Source organism: Rhipicephalus microplus, chromosome X (genome assembly GCF_043290135.1).
Source record: "Rhipicephalus microplus isolate Deutch F79 chromosome X, USDA_Rmic, whole genome shotgun sequence".
Classification (NCBI taxonomy): domain Eukaryota; kingdom Metazoa; phylum Arthropoda; class Arachnida; order Ixodida; family Ixodidae; genus Rhipicephalus; species Rhipicephalus microplus.
The window spans coordinates 195,445,175-195,462,454 of NC_134710.1; the positions used below are offsets into that span (position 1 = coordinate 195,445,175).

A 17,280-nucleotide genomic window follows, 5' to 3' on the forward strand; every position below is an offset into this window, starting at 1 on the left:
CGAGTTCATAGAAGAAAATGTTTAGAAAGAGAAACTGACAACATTCCAACTTTCCGGCAAGTAAGCAGCTTTTTTTCTAAGAAATGCGTATGAATTATCTTGTGGTTTAGTCCTACAAGCAGGCTGTTGTCAATTTTCCTTTCTCTCTAGCGTGGCTTGCTTTATTCTGGGATTTGCCCAATGCGGCTACTATTTGTTCGGTGTTTTCTCAGTGTTCAGTATGCAGTGATTTCTCGACTCGAGAAGACGGTTGTACAACTATCAGTATGTGCAGAACGTACATATAGTAAAATCTCGGTAGAACGAACCCCACATTAACAAACTTTTTAGATTAACGAACTTTTAAAAAATCCCACACCGACTGGTAATAGTTTCAATGTAAAACTATTTCAGTACTACGTACTTCAGGATACCAAACTTTTCAGATTAACGAATGCTAATTTAGTTCCGCATTATATTAACAATGCCTCAGTACAACAAACTCATGTTCTGAAATCCGTAGCAACCACCGGAGCAGTACCCAAGCAGACGACACAGCGAACGGACGCCTAGCTTCTTGGAACACGCTCGACGGTGCGGTGGAAAAAAAAACACAAAAGGACTTTCTTTTCTTTTCTTTTTTTTTTTGTTGAAACGCCGACGCTGCAGGTTTACAAGGGCCGAGGCGAGGGGCGAGGGAAACACAGGAAGGCAAGGTCGACGAGGCAGATTGGGAGTTGCGGAGCAGGAAGCATGTGTGCGGAAAACCTGATACAGCGAGGGAGCAGAAAGCGAAACGCGAGAAATTTTCTTTTTTAGCTCTTTTCTTCGGAAGAGGCGATGACAGCCACACGCCTCAAGTTTTTCTTATCTTTGTCACTCCTACATGTGCTCCAGGAGGCCTTGTCAGTCGTGTTCATCTCTTTTTGGTCATCGCATCCTCAAAGCAAGTTGGCGTTCACGCTGCTGAGCTACTACAATGAGTTAATTTCTGCTTGCGACGAAAAAGCGGAAGCAGTTTTCGCTAAACGAGAAGGTGGATTGCACCACCGAATTACACCACAGGAATGTGGATGAGCTGGAGGCCTTCCTGCTGTAAAGTTTTTGCTGCACGTGTCAAAAAAAAATAATAATAATCATAAACTTCTTTAAGTAAACGTGCATTTTTTAGTGTTCACTTGTGCATTTGTTTTTTTTCTCGTGAAAAATGAGTTCAAGGACCCACCACTTTAAAGGTTAGTTGTTTCGGTCAGTGGAAAATAAGTGTATTTATGGTTAATTTTGGGCTTTCACTATTACGACCTTTCAAAATAACGAACAAATTGCACTGCAATTGCACCGAGATTTCGCTGTAAATATATATTAGCTGGGTGATGGTGTATTGCTGTGTTCCATATTGCAAGCCCTGTTCAGGAAGAACACCTGGTGTTTCTTTTCACCAATTTCCGAACAATCCTGAGATGTGCGCTAAACGAGAAAAGAATATTGCCAGAGACAACCTTATCATCAACGAAAAGTCTGCATCGATTGTCGTATTCAGCAGACACTTCCGCGATGAAAACCATGTGAATGCGTGCCCCATCAGAAAACATCCGCCTGACTCCACGCCTACTCTCTTCGAGGACTATTCTTCCTACTTGATTCCAAGTGCGAAGAAGACTTGCAAAGATACTGTTTCAAGAGCTTTGCCCCTATGTTAAACATCAAGAAAGCGAAAAGCGGAGACCAACGAACTAGATCTGGATGTTGCGACCTCACAAGATGCTTTCGCGGGACAAGAACCAGTAAGTGTTTGCACGTAAACTATGAACAGCAACGCTGATAGCAGGGGTCGATACCTGGATATGATAGGAATATTTCGTTCCCAAGTATTATACCATTGTTCAAAACGTGGGAAGGTGCAGAAATTGCTGAAAGAAGAAAAGGCGTCCAAATATTATTTGTGCATCTGCAACGACTAGGCAACTTGTTTTTCAACACACAATGAGTGAAGAAGCACGCCCGAACTCGTGCCGGCGTAGCACGTCTTGCACAGAGCAGCAGAGGAGGGTCAGGGTCGCAGCGCATCCCTCAGAACAGTGGCGAGAGGCATGTACTACACCCGATGCGAAGGCCGTAAGAAGCGAGCGCGCAGGTGCAGTCTAACCCAGCCATGGTTAGGATTAGCATCACTACTGGGGGTGTCGGGAGGACTGAAATGACCCAGGCAGAAGGGAGGAAATATGTGGAAGTGAGCTAACTGTCGTGAGTGCTGTCATCCCCCTCTATTCTCCACTAGAGCCATGCTGTACATTCTTGTACTGCTCTTTTGAGCATGTCACTCACTCATTCAAAGTGATGTTTAAAACCTCTGTGCCTATAAAGATTTTTTATGTCACCTTATTCTCGCAGCATAACTCTCTTCGATGATTAACCTCGTTCGAGCTGCAAGCAGACAATACTGAGGTTCACCCATTTCATGAATCTAACACACAAATATAAAGCTACCTCTGTGAGTGAAGAATACCACACGAGGGAAGTTTTTTGTCAAATTGCAATGATGAATGATCGTGTTTTCGAATTGTGATTGCTTGAATAAAGGTACAATATCTTTTTTCACTCATCCTCTTTCACATTTGTTTTCTTTTTCTAATTTCCTGTTATAGCGAAGTGGACCCTCACATTACAAGTAGTTACAGCATTTAATTAAGGTAAACATGGTAAAGTGGCAAACTCCTTGAGATGGCCTGTGAAGTCTGTAATATAGATGGAGCCGCATTCGGCTAGCTAGTAGTCAAGGAAGATGAAAATGGGAATAAGAACAGCTTGCCCTCCATTTGAATGTTGTCTCTGTTTTCTTTACATTAGAATGGCACAGTCAACAGGATTGGCCACCCCATACTCACCCTCACTCAACCAACCCACACGTAGGCGGTATCTTTGCTTGCCAAGGAGTTAGACCGCTTTACCGTATCCTCGTAGACCACATTACGATCAGTGGTTGCCTGGGAACTACTGAAGTTTGAAGGATTCCAGGACTATGTTTTCTCGTGGATCAAGACTATTAATTCTCTCGGCACCCAAAATTCCTGGCTGAAGAATTGCAATGGCTGTGGCCGTTAACCGTCTTCATGACGTTGCCAAGGCATGGCATGCCTGCGAAGGCGTCAAGGCACAGACGACTCTAGCATGTATGGTGTGCCTAGTTGATCAGCCTTTTCCACCCTATTTCTCTCATTACTAAGTCATTACCAAGAATGGGAGATGCCAGGCACAAAACCTCAACGGCGCAGCTTCGGCATTCACGTACCTGCCCTTCCTTCAAGATTGTGCTAGTGTAGAGCAGCGTCTCTATGATGCAGCGGTGTCGTGCACCAACCAGCCCTCTCTAACAGACAAAGCTTGTCATGGGCAACACCTCGATTTTTCATCTGTGTCTAGGAGTGTCTGTGCAGACAACACCATAGACGCGGAAGGTGACGTGCCCAACATAAATACCGGCCGCGAGGACTCCATACCACATATACTCCGCGATGCCCCCACCAGAACCCACCTTACCTGAAAAAGATCCCGCCCACAAGACAACAGCTTCCCTAGCTGCCTTACAAAAGATCTTGGATGCAGGCACTGCACTCGGCTCTCAGCCACTGCGCCGGCATTCCACCCTACATCACTAAGATAGGCTGAGACCACCTCTCATCCAGCACAGTTAAAGAGCAGACCCCAGATTCGCCTTCGCTGGAGCACATGCAGATGCCAGTTCCTGTCATATTTGGCACGCCTCCAGTGAAGCCACCAAAAGAACCTATGGCTTCCATTGTCGTGCTCACCGACAAACTGGAGCTACTTTCACAGTTTTGAGAACCATCTGCACAGCAGTCGATAGCACAATATCAGGTTCCGCTGAGCAATACAGTTCTACCAGACAAGCGCAAGGAAGTTGCTGAGGCGCTAATACCACTTCCCGTTGACATTCCCTATAAGCCCTTCATTATCAATGCTGAGAATGCGGCTACAGAAAAGGCTTACCCTGCTTTCCCAAAGCTACGAATGATTCATTTTTTTTTACTGAAGCTCCCAATATTCCTCCTCCTGTTTTAACAATGGTGTGAATGTGACTGAATTCCCCAAAAAAGTGGAAAAGAAGCACCGAAAAGTCATGCATGCACAGAACTGCCTCAAAGCTGTTCTGCACCCCCTTTTGAGCCTGCCGGATTTGCCGCTACCTCCATGACCTACACAAAGCCAATCACCAGAGGCGTGTTTCCCATCAAGTCAAGTCACTGCGTGGCCAAGACCACCAGGCCCCGCAACAGCCAAGGCCACCCTCCAGAGACACTTGAGGGGTTCATCAACTTCATAGCGTTAGACAACACAGACAGCGACAAATGCACAACTCACCAACTAGACCAAAAATTTGTACTTTTAGACTCTGAGAGCATTAAACAGTGGTGGGAATGCCTTCGAGCATTTTGGGACAGCCATTGGAGCGGGCAAAATCTGCTTTTGGAGCAGCTGCTTCTGTGTTTGGAGCACCCACGGGCTTTCAATCACACATACAGAGGAAGAAAAGTTAGCTTTTATGTAGCTAACTGATAGAGGATAATGTAGCTCAGTGATAGAGGATTGGATGCATTATTTGAAGGTTGCGGGTTTGGGTCCTGTTAGTGGCAAGTTATCTTTTCATCCACATTTAAAAGTGAATGAAAATAGGCATCGTTACTGGAAAACCTCATTATTACGTACATACATGCAGAGAACCTGCCAGAAAAGTGGCTAAGAACGCACTAAACGTAGCATGCATTAAACAGCAAGCACATAAGCATGCACAGGGTTACCCTGCAGAGGGGAGAGGGGAAAGGCTCATCGCAGTACCCACCTCCTTATCATGCCAATTTATGGAGCTGACTTTGTGCCCCCCTGCCTGCCCTTGCGCACGCCTATGGCAAAGTACCAACTTGAGTTTCTTTACGTGCGCCATCGCTGTTAAACTAGGAATAAATATAGTACCACAGCAAATATTGCCTAAAAGGCCCACCGTGAAGCCATTTCTTACTTTCTGGCAATGTTCAGGAATGGCATTCTCGCACGATTGTCCGACGGCACGCGGTGGTGACACCGAAAAGCATTTCGAAACTACTTTGGGGTACAGGATACACAGCCAACACGGAGACTGGCATAGCAACAAAACTCAGATAATCTACTGTCCACGATAAAGGTATACCGCGATCCACTACTTAGCAAAAACTGACGCAGTTTTTCTTTTTTTTTTTTTAAGAAGTGGTGTGATTTCAGGGAGCTGATCCCCTACCTACTTAGTGTATACACCGTACCGAGTCACTTGCACCCACTCCACTTCAGACCATGCACAGATGCGGCAAGAAGCCTGTTGCGTTACCACGATGATGCGAGCCTTCTGCAAGCAATGCTGTAGCGGTCCTGGCAACGGACGGAGGCACGCTTGAGCTGTCGCCTCATGAAAGCGTAAGCTACGCTTGCTGGCTCGGTGCCCGCGATTCACAAGGCTCTACTCCGCAACAACGAGCTGCTTTCATTTCTGCAAAGCGGTGCACGCTGAACACGGTTCCGCACAACGAATGAGGCGGTAGTGATTGCGCCTTAGTGCTCTCAGGTAGTCAGTTGTTAAAAGGGTGGAGTAGGCTTAAAGTGGCACTACTCCACACATGTAGGCTTTTTGTTGGCGATAAGTCATACATAAGTCATACCGGCACGCCACTTGGTAGTCGCCATATTGCCTTTGTTCTTTGCCATTGGTTATCAGAAAAGACCACCGCAATCGTGTGGAAGTCTAAATAACTGACCGGCTGATTCCGTGCTTTTTCAGCAGCGTAACTGTACGCAAATGCAGCAGCATACGTGAACAAGATGGCAATCATCATGTGATATCAGCTCACAATGCATGCTGTCAACATTACTTTCAGTTCCAAAAGCACCTTGTGATGCAGCAATGGCGCAAATTAGACAAAAAAGAACCTTTTAGAGCAGTGTGGCGCAGGTTGGCACAATCGGCGCCAATTTCTCACCACTGCATTAAGGCAGCTTCCCCTTTGATTTCGCAGCATCGCCGAGCGTAATGTGAACGGAGCGGCGCTTGGCTAGCACGTAGATAAGAAAGATAAAAAAAGACAATAAGAACAGCCTGCTCTGTATACGGACGTCTCTGTTCTTTTTGCATCACAAGTCATATAACTATCAGTTCCAATTGATAACAGTGCAGTGCATGAATCTATCCTTTTTTCAGTATTATTATAACTATCAGTTCCAATTGATACCAGTGCAGTGCATGAATCTATCCTTTTTTCAGTATTAGTTATAAACACTCACAAAGGTCGCAATTAATGTTGTTATCACTAACCATTATTGGGACACCGTACATTTTGTTTAATTTTAAATAATCCCCAAAGTGTAAAAGCCAGAAAGTAAAAAGTTAAACTTGTGGCTTTTAAGGAGCAAGATCACAATATGATTATAAAAAACACCAAATAAAGATTATGAGTATACTTTAACCGAACTGTCCCTGCCTGCTATATCAAGAAGTTGAATGCACACTCCAACCTGGATTTAATGAACCAGGATATAACAAAATATCGGTTATAACATAGTGAATGAAGAATAGTCTTGCAAAAGATATAGTGTTACAAATATACCTTTATAACAAATTTTCTAATATAAAGAACTTATTTTTGCATAAGATGCAACTTTGTTATAATGAGGTTTGAATGTATGTATAACATTATAACTTGACATGCATACAGTCCAAGTTTAACTGCATGCATCAATCTCTGCCTTCAAGTTTAACAAATAGGACCCCAAATACAAAATACAAACAGTAAGCTCACCAGCATTTTGGCGACAATATCCTTATCGGTGAGGAAAAGCACCGTTGCCAAGCGAATTCCCGCCTTCATATGCCGCACCTTGTAGGCCGGTTGTGGCTGGCCCAGGGCAGCTTTAACACTGAGCCCTTCTTCAACCCAATCCAGCAGTATGTTAGCTGCAGCTGGCAACATAAAAGGAAAAAAAGTCCATTGTTTACACTGCCATACTGCTGTAGATACCAAGTTCACATGCATTTCATTTGAAGACAAGATGGGCGCATTGGTAAAGTTTGCAACTTGCTTGATCTATTCATATACATCTGGTCATCATACATAGAAGGTAACACTGCGAAAGCTACTCAAGTAGTGCAGTCGTGGAAGTCTCACTTGGCACATTTTGGAGTGTGTTTGTTCTAATACGCAGTGTTTCCTATTCAAAAACTACTTCAGATGAACTAGAACCATATAGCCTCATCAGCAGGGTACTCAGCTCTATCCCTGGCACTAAGCCCCATTCCAGCATGGGGGGGGGGCTGTGAGAAATCTGAATAATGCAGGTGAAACATGCTAGGCATGAATTAAGCCCACTTTGTTTTAAATCTGAACCTCATTTGTATGCTAAAGTTTATGCTTCCAACACACACACTAAAGACTAAGGAATGTATACAAGCCATTTATATGTGTGGAAATGAATGCAGAGTGTGACAATCCCCTGAAGCACCTGAAGCCTTTAGAGTGGGTCATAGCTACAGTTTAACCCCTTTACAAGAGACACTGACGTAAGAGACAAATCGGTATAAGAGACAGCTGCCACTATAAAAATAGGGGTTAATCGAAAATAAGAACATGATACCCTGCTTATAAGAGACACTTCATAAAAGGAACCGAAAATGCTCCCTAGTAAATTTCCCTTAAAGAGGTGCAACTGTATATAACAAAAAGAACTTTGACATAAGCTAGCAAACAGGCTCTGATAAGCTACATTGTGATAACTCTGACTCCTAATACGTGGCATATTACTAATTCACTTCTGGGAAATATGCATATACAGTAAAAGCTCGTAAATTCAAACTTGAAATAGACTATAATACTGTTTCAAATTAACCAGAGATCAAATTAGTGGGCAGGTGCTAGAATTAACAGATATCATGCCACACAGTGCAGATAGAACTTAACGAAGCCACCTTCGGACTCATTATCGTAAATCAGGCATTGCTACACATTTGTGGCATCTTATTTTTTAAATTGAGTTCTTGGAGCTTTAACAGCAAACATGATTCATTGATCAGTCAGTGATACGCCAGACACAAGCACCGACATGCATTCATGTCAGCAGTGAGCCTTGCTGTAGAAATATATGATGCCATTTATGCTCTAAAATATGTTTATTTATATGGCAAAGCTAATGCAATAAAAATTAGAAGTAATCAGTCACTTGTATTAACTTGCACTACCTCTGTTACAACTCTATGGGCATCGTTTGCAGCATAACCAAGAACTTCAGTGCATCATCTGAATTCTCATCTGCTAAAAAATGGTGCTGTTTTATTGTTTTTATATCTCTAGTAAACTTAGTGTGGTTTGGTTTTGCAACACATTGTGATCGCTCAGGGCCAACATCTGCAAGGAGCAATGAAAACCTGGGGCTCCCAGTTTGAATTAACCGTTTTAATTTTAACGTATATTGCTTTTTGTATGTTGCATTGTCTTTTTTGTGACTTGCTTTATTTGCCAGTACAAGCTGTATGCTGACAGACTGCACCATACAATTCTACTTCAAATCTAACTGTTGCCTACCCACGTACATACTACAGCTACACTTGTGACTATATGTAACATGCAAGACACACAGAAAATTGCTATACTGTACTACTTCCAATTGAAGTACCAAGACAGAAAATAAACACGGTAAAAGTACAGCATTAAGTATGTTAATTGTACACGCTGCAAACATATCATCTGCATTAACTAACAAACATCGCACCAGATGCTCCCCATGTTCTGGCTATTCTTTCCTACACAGCACCCCAAGAGCACCCCTACTCCATCCAACATTGTAGCTTTGTTGAAGTGGACAATGTTGCAGGGCGCTCCTACCCTGCTAAATTGTTTGCCTCGGATACTTCAGTCATGAAATGTGATCGCGACGAAAAAGGTGCACTTACCAACATTCAAAGACAACAAGATGGATGGAGTGCTTTAAAAGTCAGCCATCATTGGCAACTGACACCATTTTCACAGCCTTTAGGAAAAGCTTCCAATGAAATGGAAGAAGAATCAATAGCTTTTTTCCTTCACATATTCAACACTAGTGAGTCACCTGAAGAATATTTATTACAAATGATTGAGATTGCCCTGCTGAGCACAAGAGCAGCAGCGGCAAAGCCCACAGTTACATCACGCCCACCATGACCATGAGCACCTTTTTTTTCCTTCGGATGCGTGGCATCATTCATAGAAAAAAGAGAGAACCTAGCTCACTTTGAGAATAGTTTGTAAATTACAGGCCGTATACTGTGCTGTTATATTAGACTCGCGTGTTCGCAGGAACCTCAACTACTAATCAGCAGTATTTTCTGACAATGCTAAAGAAGTGTTGAGCCCTTTTAAAGCCATGAGCACAGCGATGGCATGCGAGAGAAGCATCTGAATTGTACAACTTTAAAAATATTTTCCAGCAGTAGAGTTTAACCACCTCTCCCGCCTTCTAGAGTCAAACATGTATATGCAGTGAATGCACATATGAGGCAAACTAGCCATACAAGATAAGTATGCTTCACTAACCACTCTGCTAGACCCAAGTATTCCTAAATGCTGCTAAGGTACTCAGTGAGACTACTACGGCACATGCACAAAACACTCCCATTTTCTTGGCAGTGAAAAGCCAAGTGATTTCCTTGCTCTGTAGTTAAGCCCATTGAGTGGAACATGATCGGGTGTTCACTATGTTTCATCTCGAAGCCAAATTTCTTGCAAACCACTCTTATCTATAAGACACACATTTATTCAGACAATGAAACCAATGCCCTTCTCTGAAGTGCCCAGGTCCATGAAAAACAAGCTGGGTGGACTGTTAGCAACTATGCACTAGCTAGTTTTTTCCAGCATATAATACTCGTGCCTATAGTAGGCCAACTTCTGATCATACCCTCAAGTTCCTTGTTCATAAAGAGTTCAACTAGCGCATCAGCACTCAGATGAACAGCTGCATTTTCCATTGCTTCAACCCACCTGGAAAAAGAAAATATATTATTAAAATACATATTGCCACACATGCTTATTTTAATGTATTATATTTCAGCTACAAACACTGCTAGCTACGCTCAGTGCAATGACAATGCTATAACCTTCAATGTTGCACATATAAATGCTGATGCACTTCACTGCTTAACAGATTATCGAAGGCCGCTGGTCTGTACGCCGGTATCAGTGTAAAGTATTCACTGCTTGCTGTAGTTTTACTTTCTGTTTCATGGGTACAAGTTCAGCCAAATAAAAAGTTTCATCTTAGACACATTTACTGCAGCCTTCATCAACATCACAACCCTGTGAAAATATACTAATTTATTGCCTGGTGCCAAATACCATCAAAACATTGTAAGCAACTGAATGGGTTCAAACAAGTTCAGCAAAGCAAATCTGCCAATCATTGTAGTTGCCATGAAAAAAAAAATATTTTCTTGAATGACTGTTCAAGGTAAATAATACCTTTGAATTTCCTGTTAAAAATTTTTTTTTTCTTCCCTGAACAAACTTAGCAGTGCCATTATACTGAAAAGAGCTCTCTGCAGATTATGCTGAAACCATATTTGAGCGAAAAGACAGGGCAGCAGTACTACGTATATTTGACAACAAATTATGAGAGGACAGCACTTTATCTTACCATCACAAAAGTGTTTGAATAATGAGCATAGGCATCACTTATATACAGAACCACATAATATTTAATTTTTCCACAAAAAAAAAGTGTCTGCCTATGAAGTTTTGACACTTTGCCAGAGTGTTGCCACAAACAAACTAAAAAACTTTAGCCTTTTGTTTGTTTGTCTTTGCCATGTTTGGTCAAAAATACTATAGTATCAAGCATTCAAGTGTGAATATATTATTAAATAAAATTAATTTAAAAGAAATATAGTTTTCTTTTAGCACAATAAGCAAAATAAACAAGAATACCAACTGCTGCATTACTTTTGGCTTTGGATGACTCTTTGTTCCCAGAAATATCATTGAATATTTTTTCAATATATGTGAAAAGCAGACATTCAAGTGCAGTTTTTTTTTAGAATAGCGAGTACACCAACGGGACAGCTACAATCCAAGAACAATTAATGTAAAGTATTAAACATGTACCTCTTATGCTTTAGTGAGGAACATAGTGAGCACTTCTGAATGGGGGGGGGTTAACTTATTGTGTGTATGCTCAGGTGCCTGAATGTGTGCGGACATTCACACATTTAATAAGCTTCATACAGAATTCTTGAAAGAAAACCCCTTTTTTATGTGTGTGCAAAACATTTCAAGAACAATTGAGATAGGAGAGAGCACACTCCTAACTCAATTTTACACTTTTGCTTATAGAACTCATTTGTGATTTGCTTTAGGTTCAATATATCTGGGTTTAATTGTACATATACCAACCAGCTATTAAAATTTTACTGGAAAGGGAAAGGGAGAGAGGTTGAACACTTCACTCCTGTAAACACCTATAACTTTAATGCAACTGTCCCAGTACACACATATCAGGGCTCTCAGAGCAACAAACTGTGACAGGAACTAAAAAGCAAAACGCGGTGTTATCCATAAGAGTAATGAACATTCCTGTGAAAATGTATGAATGAAACAAATCGCACAACATTGCCAAAACAAGATTTTAAGCACAAGCTACAACCCCACGTTTTTCACTCGTAGTCAACAATATCCTACGTAGTAGTTTTATAGCTCCACATTTCTTACAACCCTGACAAATATTCATGGCATCATTCACCACCAAGCTGCACCATATGGCACCATACATGGCACCATAAAGCTGCAGTTCAAATGACCCGTCGCCACAGCAAAAAACAGATTACAAAAAGTGTTACATTAAAAAACAACTTACTTTTCAGTATGCTCTCGATCTGTGAATGCTGACAAGCTGTCAAACACTTTCAAGGCTTCTTCTGACACATCAGCTGACTTCTCGGCCCATTTGGCTTTCTCTATTTCATAAGGTGTTAAGCTTGGATCTTTAAAATACTTGAGAGGAAAGAAAACAAAAATCAAGCCATGAAATCAGTGAATGGGTCTAACACTGCTTTGGAGAATGCAACTACTTTAAGCATCACTTCTAATTACCTTCAGAGGAGAGAGCTCACACTGGAATGGATCAAAAGGTGACAGGTATTTCCAAGAATCATCATAGCCAACCTGAAATATCAGAGCAACACTTCTAATACCATGCAACACTGAATCATGGTTCAAGAATATCATTTCTAGCCTTCATTTATTCAAACTGTTGAATAGACATGGCTGCCTATCATATGAGGCAAATGTTGCAGTTATATAAAACCATGATAAAACAAAGAAAAACTAGGATAGAATAATAGAATAGATTCTACAGTGCTTTTTGAGTTAATCTGATAACTGAGCTGAAAGAAGCCCGGGGGGGGCATAAAAGGACAGTGCTCATCAAAGACTAATGTGAAGCCGGTCCAACAATAGTTTTCTAACGTGAAAGCACTGTAATTCCAGTGCTATAGGAGCACAAAGCAACGAAGCAGTGGTTAAGAGTGTGGTTTTTCCTAATCGTGTGCAAACAAAATTTTGAAGTTGCATGCGAGGTTGTTTTTGTTGGAATGCTGGTTTTGATAAGCATTAATCTCAGCTATAACATACTTTCTTCCAGCAAACAGGGCACTTTCCTTGAGTGCTTAGGTCAATGATACCATTTATTTTTTAGGAAAGAATTCTGTGGATGGCACAAGCTTTAATTCCAGAACTATTAAGTTTGCCCCACATCAAAAGCTCGATCCTCTAACACCCACACGTATTTAACAGTAAAACTTCACAACACACAAACTATAGTGCCCATTTTGCTTCAGCAGGTTTTTTGCAGAAAACAATTTCTCACTCGTTCTCTGAAAAGTTGTTGCTTAGAACTCAAACCCTGAGACTTCATCAGCAGAAAACATATTATATTATTGTAAGGCATACAATAAATAATGCACTAATAAACATTCATTGTCTGCAAGCTTGAAAATCATGCAGTGAGGGAACTCTGGAAGAAACCATTTTACTATGACAGTCGAAATTAATGCAATTAGCATTCAAGCAATGTAGCAACATGCAAACTTATATAGCTTCAACGAAACCCAACATGCATCGTCTTCGAGATGAGGTCACTTTTCTATGACACTGGAGTGTAAGCATTCAACAGATGCCTGTCTGGTTGGATAAGAAAACTGGGAAATGATGCCGCTGCTACGTAGCCCCAGTTTCCCCTGAGGAAGAAACCAAGCCGGTTCCGAAACGTCAGATTTCTTCAAAACTTTTGGTTGGATTTTAAATAATTTCCGAGTTCTATGACACTTGCGTGCCAGGGTTTACCATGACAGTGATAGTGCGACAACAGCACACAGGACAATAACATCATTACAAGTGTATGATGACTAATGTATGACATATTTATATTGACAGCACTATGATGTTGATGGTGCAATTAGAATCAAATCATAAAGCAGGAATAGCATATCTGCCAACCTGTGGACCTCGAAATCCAAAGAGATTCATGAAGCGAGAAAGGGGGTAGTGCAAAAAAAGAAAGGGAAAGCTGACATGTTTTTATTGAATGTTTCTCAGGGCTGCAGCAACATGACAGCCTAGACAGCTCTAAATGGCCACCAAATGAATTTCCTAGATGTCAGCAATCATACTAGAACTTAAATTCACATGGTACATGCATGTGTGTGTAATTAATGAACAAAAGATGCTGTGTCCCGTGACAGCTAATAGCCTTTACCTAAACTAACTACACCTTCCCACATGACAGCAGTGTATTGTGGCTAAGGTGAGTTAAAGAGTTATGAACCACCTCTTGGGATATGTGAAAAAATGCATCTTAGCAGACACTCCTATGAACATCTCAGCCAAATCTTGCAGCCGCGCGAAACAAGGAAAACTTAGAAGAGGTGTGTGAATTTGCCATTTTCTCAGGTGCCCTCTCTTCATAAAGAGGCCCATTCTCACTCGTTTCGAAGCTGCTCGCATCCACTGTTTGATGTTTGTTAAACAGCAGGTAGCATGCAATCGGCCAATAGCCATCATTAATCAGGTGCAGCATTTGGATCAGATTTGCCTCTTGCCACAGAGTGCCGCTATGTGCTGACGCAATGCTCCCCCTTCTGCTAGCATTGCCCAGTAAGCTCCTATCGTGCACAAAAATAACACGAGAGAGTGATCACTTTTAATCTGAAGTGCTCAAGGTCATGGCACACACTGATGTAAATTTTCCATGCCGTCCTTCCCTACTTAGCTTACAGCAAGCATGTCGAGTTGAGAGAGAAAATGCCCAATGCACGTGGCACACCCCTGTCACTCCGCTTGTTATAGATTAATTCGGCAAACTTTCGTAACAATCAATTTGCAAGACAATAGTCTCTGCTACTAGGGTCATTTAAATGATTACTTGGAAAAGTGGCTAATAATCCACTTAGGCATTCTTCAGGCGATAGACAAAGGCCAGAAAACTATAGAACCGCTGTTATTTTCTTTTAGCGGTTGGATAAGGGCTGCTTTTTAGGAGATCTATGGCCGTGCAGGTACAATAGAGAGGATTGCTCAAAATTTAGGAGTCTCCTAAGAAATTCAGGAGGGTTGGCAGGTATAAAATATCAATAAAATGACCACAACAGTATCACTATGGCATGACGATGCATGACAAACGAGTGATCACAGCATAAATGCAATGAGATGATGATTAAGAATTTGATGTCAGCAAGAAATAAAGGTGGTATCACAATGAAACAACAACTATGGCATATGATAAATGTATAATGGTGGCCTTACAGTGACTGTATGACAATGACACAGTGGCAGGGATGGCATGAGAATGGCAGTACAATCACAATGACATGACGACAACGAAAAGCTCGAGTATTAAACTGTCTTTTAATGCAACTAGAATTTTTAGAATACTCCACACATCGCAATGTCTAGCCGTCTGCCTTCCTACAGGCCTACTTACTTTCAGACATGCATGCACTAGATGCACATTTTTAGCCGCACTAGATGGTTTAGCATGTCAAGAGAGAAGCACAATACGGGAACCCATCAGTACTCACACCTCATACATAATGCATTTTAATGGTGCCAATACAGTGTGTTGCTATATCGCTTCAATATAAACATTCATTATGAGATGGCTGCTGCTTTAATTTTTTTTTAATGGAGATTGTCAGGAGGCTAGACAGGTGACACAAACCAGATAAAGTAGGCTAAGAATGCTAGTATTACAACGAAAACTGAATATCCATAAGCCTGCATGATGGTGTCAAAATGCCCATGGAGGTGACCCTGTGCTTGAGCAGTTGTACTAGAAATGAATTGGTTGTCACTATGGCAATCCTGAACGTTACACAAACCATCTGTGATAGTGTTCATAACCAGCACAGGTGTTTGTAACCTACACAAGTGCTACCTCTTCAAGCTCCAGCGTGCTGGAGTCAATACTGTTTGAGCTGCCTCCCTGCATCAGCTGTGAGACACCCTGTTTCATCACTGGAGTGCCTTCAGGATCAGCCCACATTACAAGCCACATTAAAATCCTGGTAAAAATTTGTGGAAAAGCTTTGGTGAGGCTCCCAAGTTTTCCACAGTAAGGAGAGAGCTATTACAGAGAAAGTACATCTGACATTAAGGAACATGTCACAATTCGCACGTCCCGCCGCAGTGGTTCAGTGGCTAAGGTACTCGGCTGCTGACCCACAGGTCGCGAGATCGAATCCCGGCTGCGGCGGCTGCATTTCTGATCGAGGCGGAAATGTTGTAGGCCCGTGTGCTCAGATTTGGGTGCACGTTAAAGAACCCCAGGCGGTCAAAATTTCCGAAGCCCTCCGCTACGGCGTCTCTCATAATCATATGGTAGTTTTGGGACGTTAAACTCCACATATCAATCAATCAAATCAAATCAATCACAATTCGTACGCTGCTACCAAATTCACAGGTCATGCAAGAAGAATTTGGAAGCACACTTTACAGTCATGACTCCAATAAAAAAAAACTGAGTATGAGGGCATATGATCAACCTTTCTTTCCAGATATAACTGTGAATGTTTCTTTCTTTCTTTTTGCCATGACAATATTTACACAGGTCATGAGCTGCCGCTTGAAAACTCTGCCATCAAAGTGGAGCAAAAATTATTCAAGAGGCATAACAGCATTTGCTCAAGTGCCCCAATGAACAATCGCAGCACCAGGCATGGCACCGATTTGATCTCAGCTGTGCCAGTCAGGCAGAGACAACAAAGCATGAGTGCTGCAATCTCAAAAGAGCCTGCTACTTTGAAGGGGCCCTGCCAACGCTTTTCCAAGTAATCATTGAATGGCTTCATTAAAGAGCTAATTGCTACACGCACCGAATGCCACAAAAACTTTTCAAAATTATGAAGCACGGGCAAAGTTAGAGAGATTTGTCATACAAATTAAGTGCTTTCCTTCTCTTTTCTTACCAGAAAGTTCAGTGAAAGCTACGCAAGGGAAGGAATGACAAAAGGTCAAGAATATGCATCTCTTCGTCATTGCGCATCATGAACTTGACGATTTTCTTTGTTTTTCTTCAAATACGCAGCTTACTTCACACGGGATCGCGAGCACGCGCACGTGCTGGCATCCCACGCTGGCCACAGTAACTACGTCGCTCACAATGCTCAAATTAGCCAATGGCAATAGACTTTAAATTTCTGGCAGAGTCATTTGGGACTATGGCATCAGTCATTCAGAGACGGCACAATTTCTAGCTGACTTTGGGAATTAATAGTAAATTTAAAGCCACGTATTGCGCTATAACATGTTCTCGGAAGCCTCGACTACCAAACAGCAGTGTTTTCTGACTGTACTGAGGAGCTTTTTTCTAAGGAATAATGCTACTCAAAAAAGTTTATTCAATCTGTAGCCTAGGGAAATGAAATTTTTGCTGTATACACAGGCTTTTATGCTATAGGCTTTAAACATAGGCCATCTGTTCTAGGATCACTGTTTGCAGCTCATTCAAATGGCAGCACAGCATGTGTAACTATAGCAGTATACATTCACGGCTGGTTAAATAAATGGCCATCATTTCTGTTTCATGACATTACTGAATGAAATATGTGTATGTTTTACTTATAAAACAGCACCACAATATGCATCACAATCACAGAGGAACATACAACACACGAGCGCTGAAACACATCAACACCTGTGTTTTGTGTGTTCCTCTATAATTTGATCATATTTCATGGCACCCCAT

The 17,280-nt window shown here is 41.7% G+C and overlaps 1 protein-coding gene across 8 annotated transcripts in view; it reads right to left on the reverse strand.

The window, feature by feature from the left end:
• Window positions 1–17,280, reverse strand: part of vir (VIR_N domain-containing protein) — a 431,173-nt gene that overhangs the window by 255,061 nt on the left and 158,832 nt on the right. For all 8 annotated transcript variants that reach the window (XR_012887826.1, XM_075881178.1, XM_075881177.1 and 5 more), the window contains 4 exons: window positions 12,132–12,203; window positions 11,896–12,032; window positions 9,946–10,028; window positions 6,819–6,979 (listed from right to left, as the gene is read on the reverse strand). Coding sequence is in view for 7 of the 8 variants with exons in the window: in XM_075881178.1 (XP_075737293.1) it covers window positions 6,819–6,979; window positions 9,946–10,028; window positions 11,896–12,032; window positions 12,132–12,203 (453 nt within the window). In the remaining variant the exon portion in view is untranslated. The remainder of the gene's footprint in view (window positions 1–6,818; window positions 6,980–9,945; window positions 10,029–11,895; window positions 12,033–12,131; window positions 12,204–17,280) is intronic.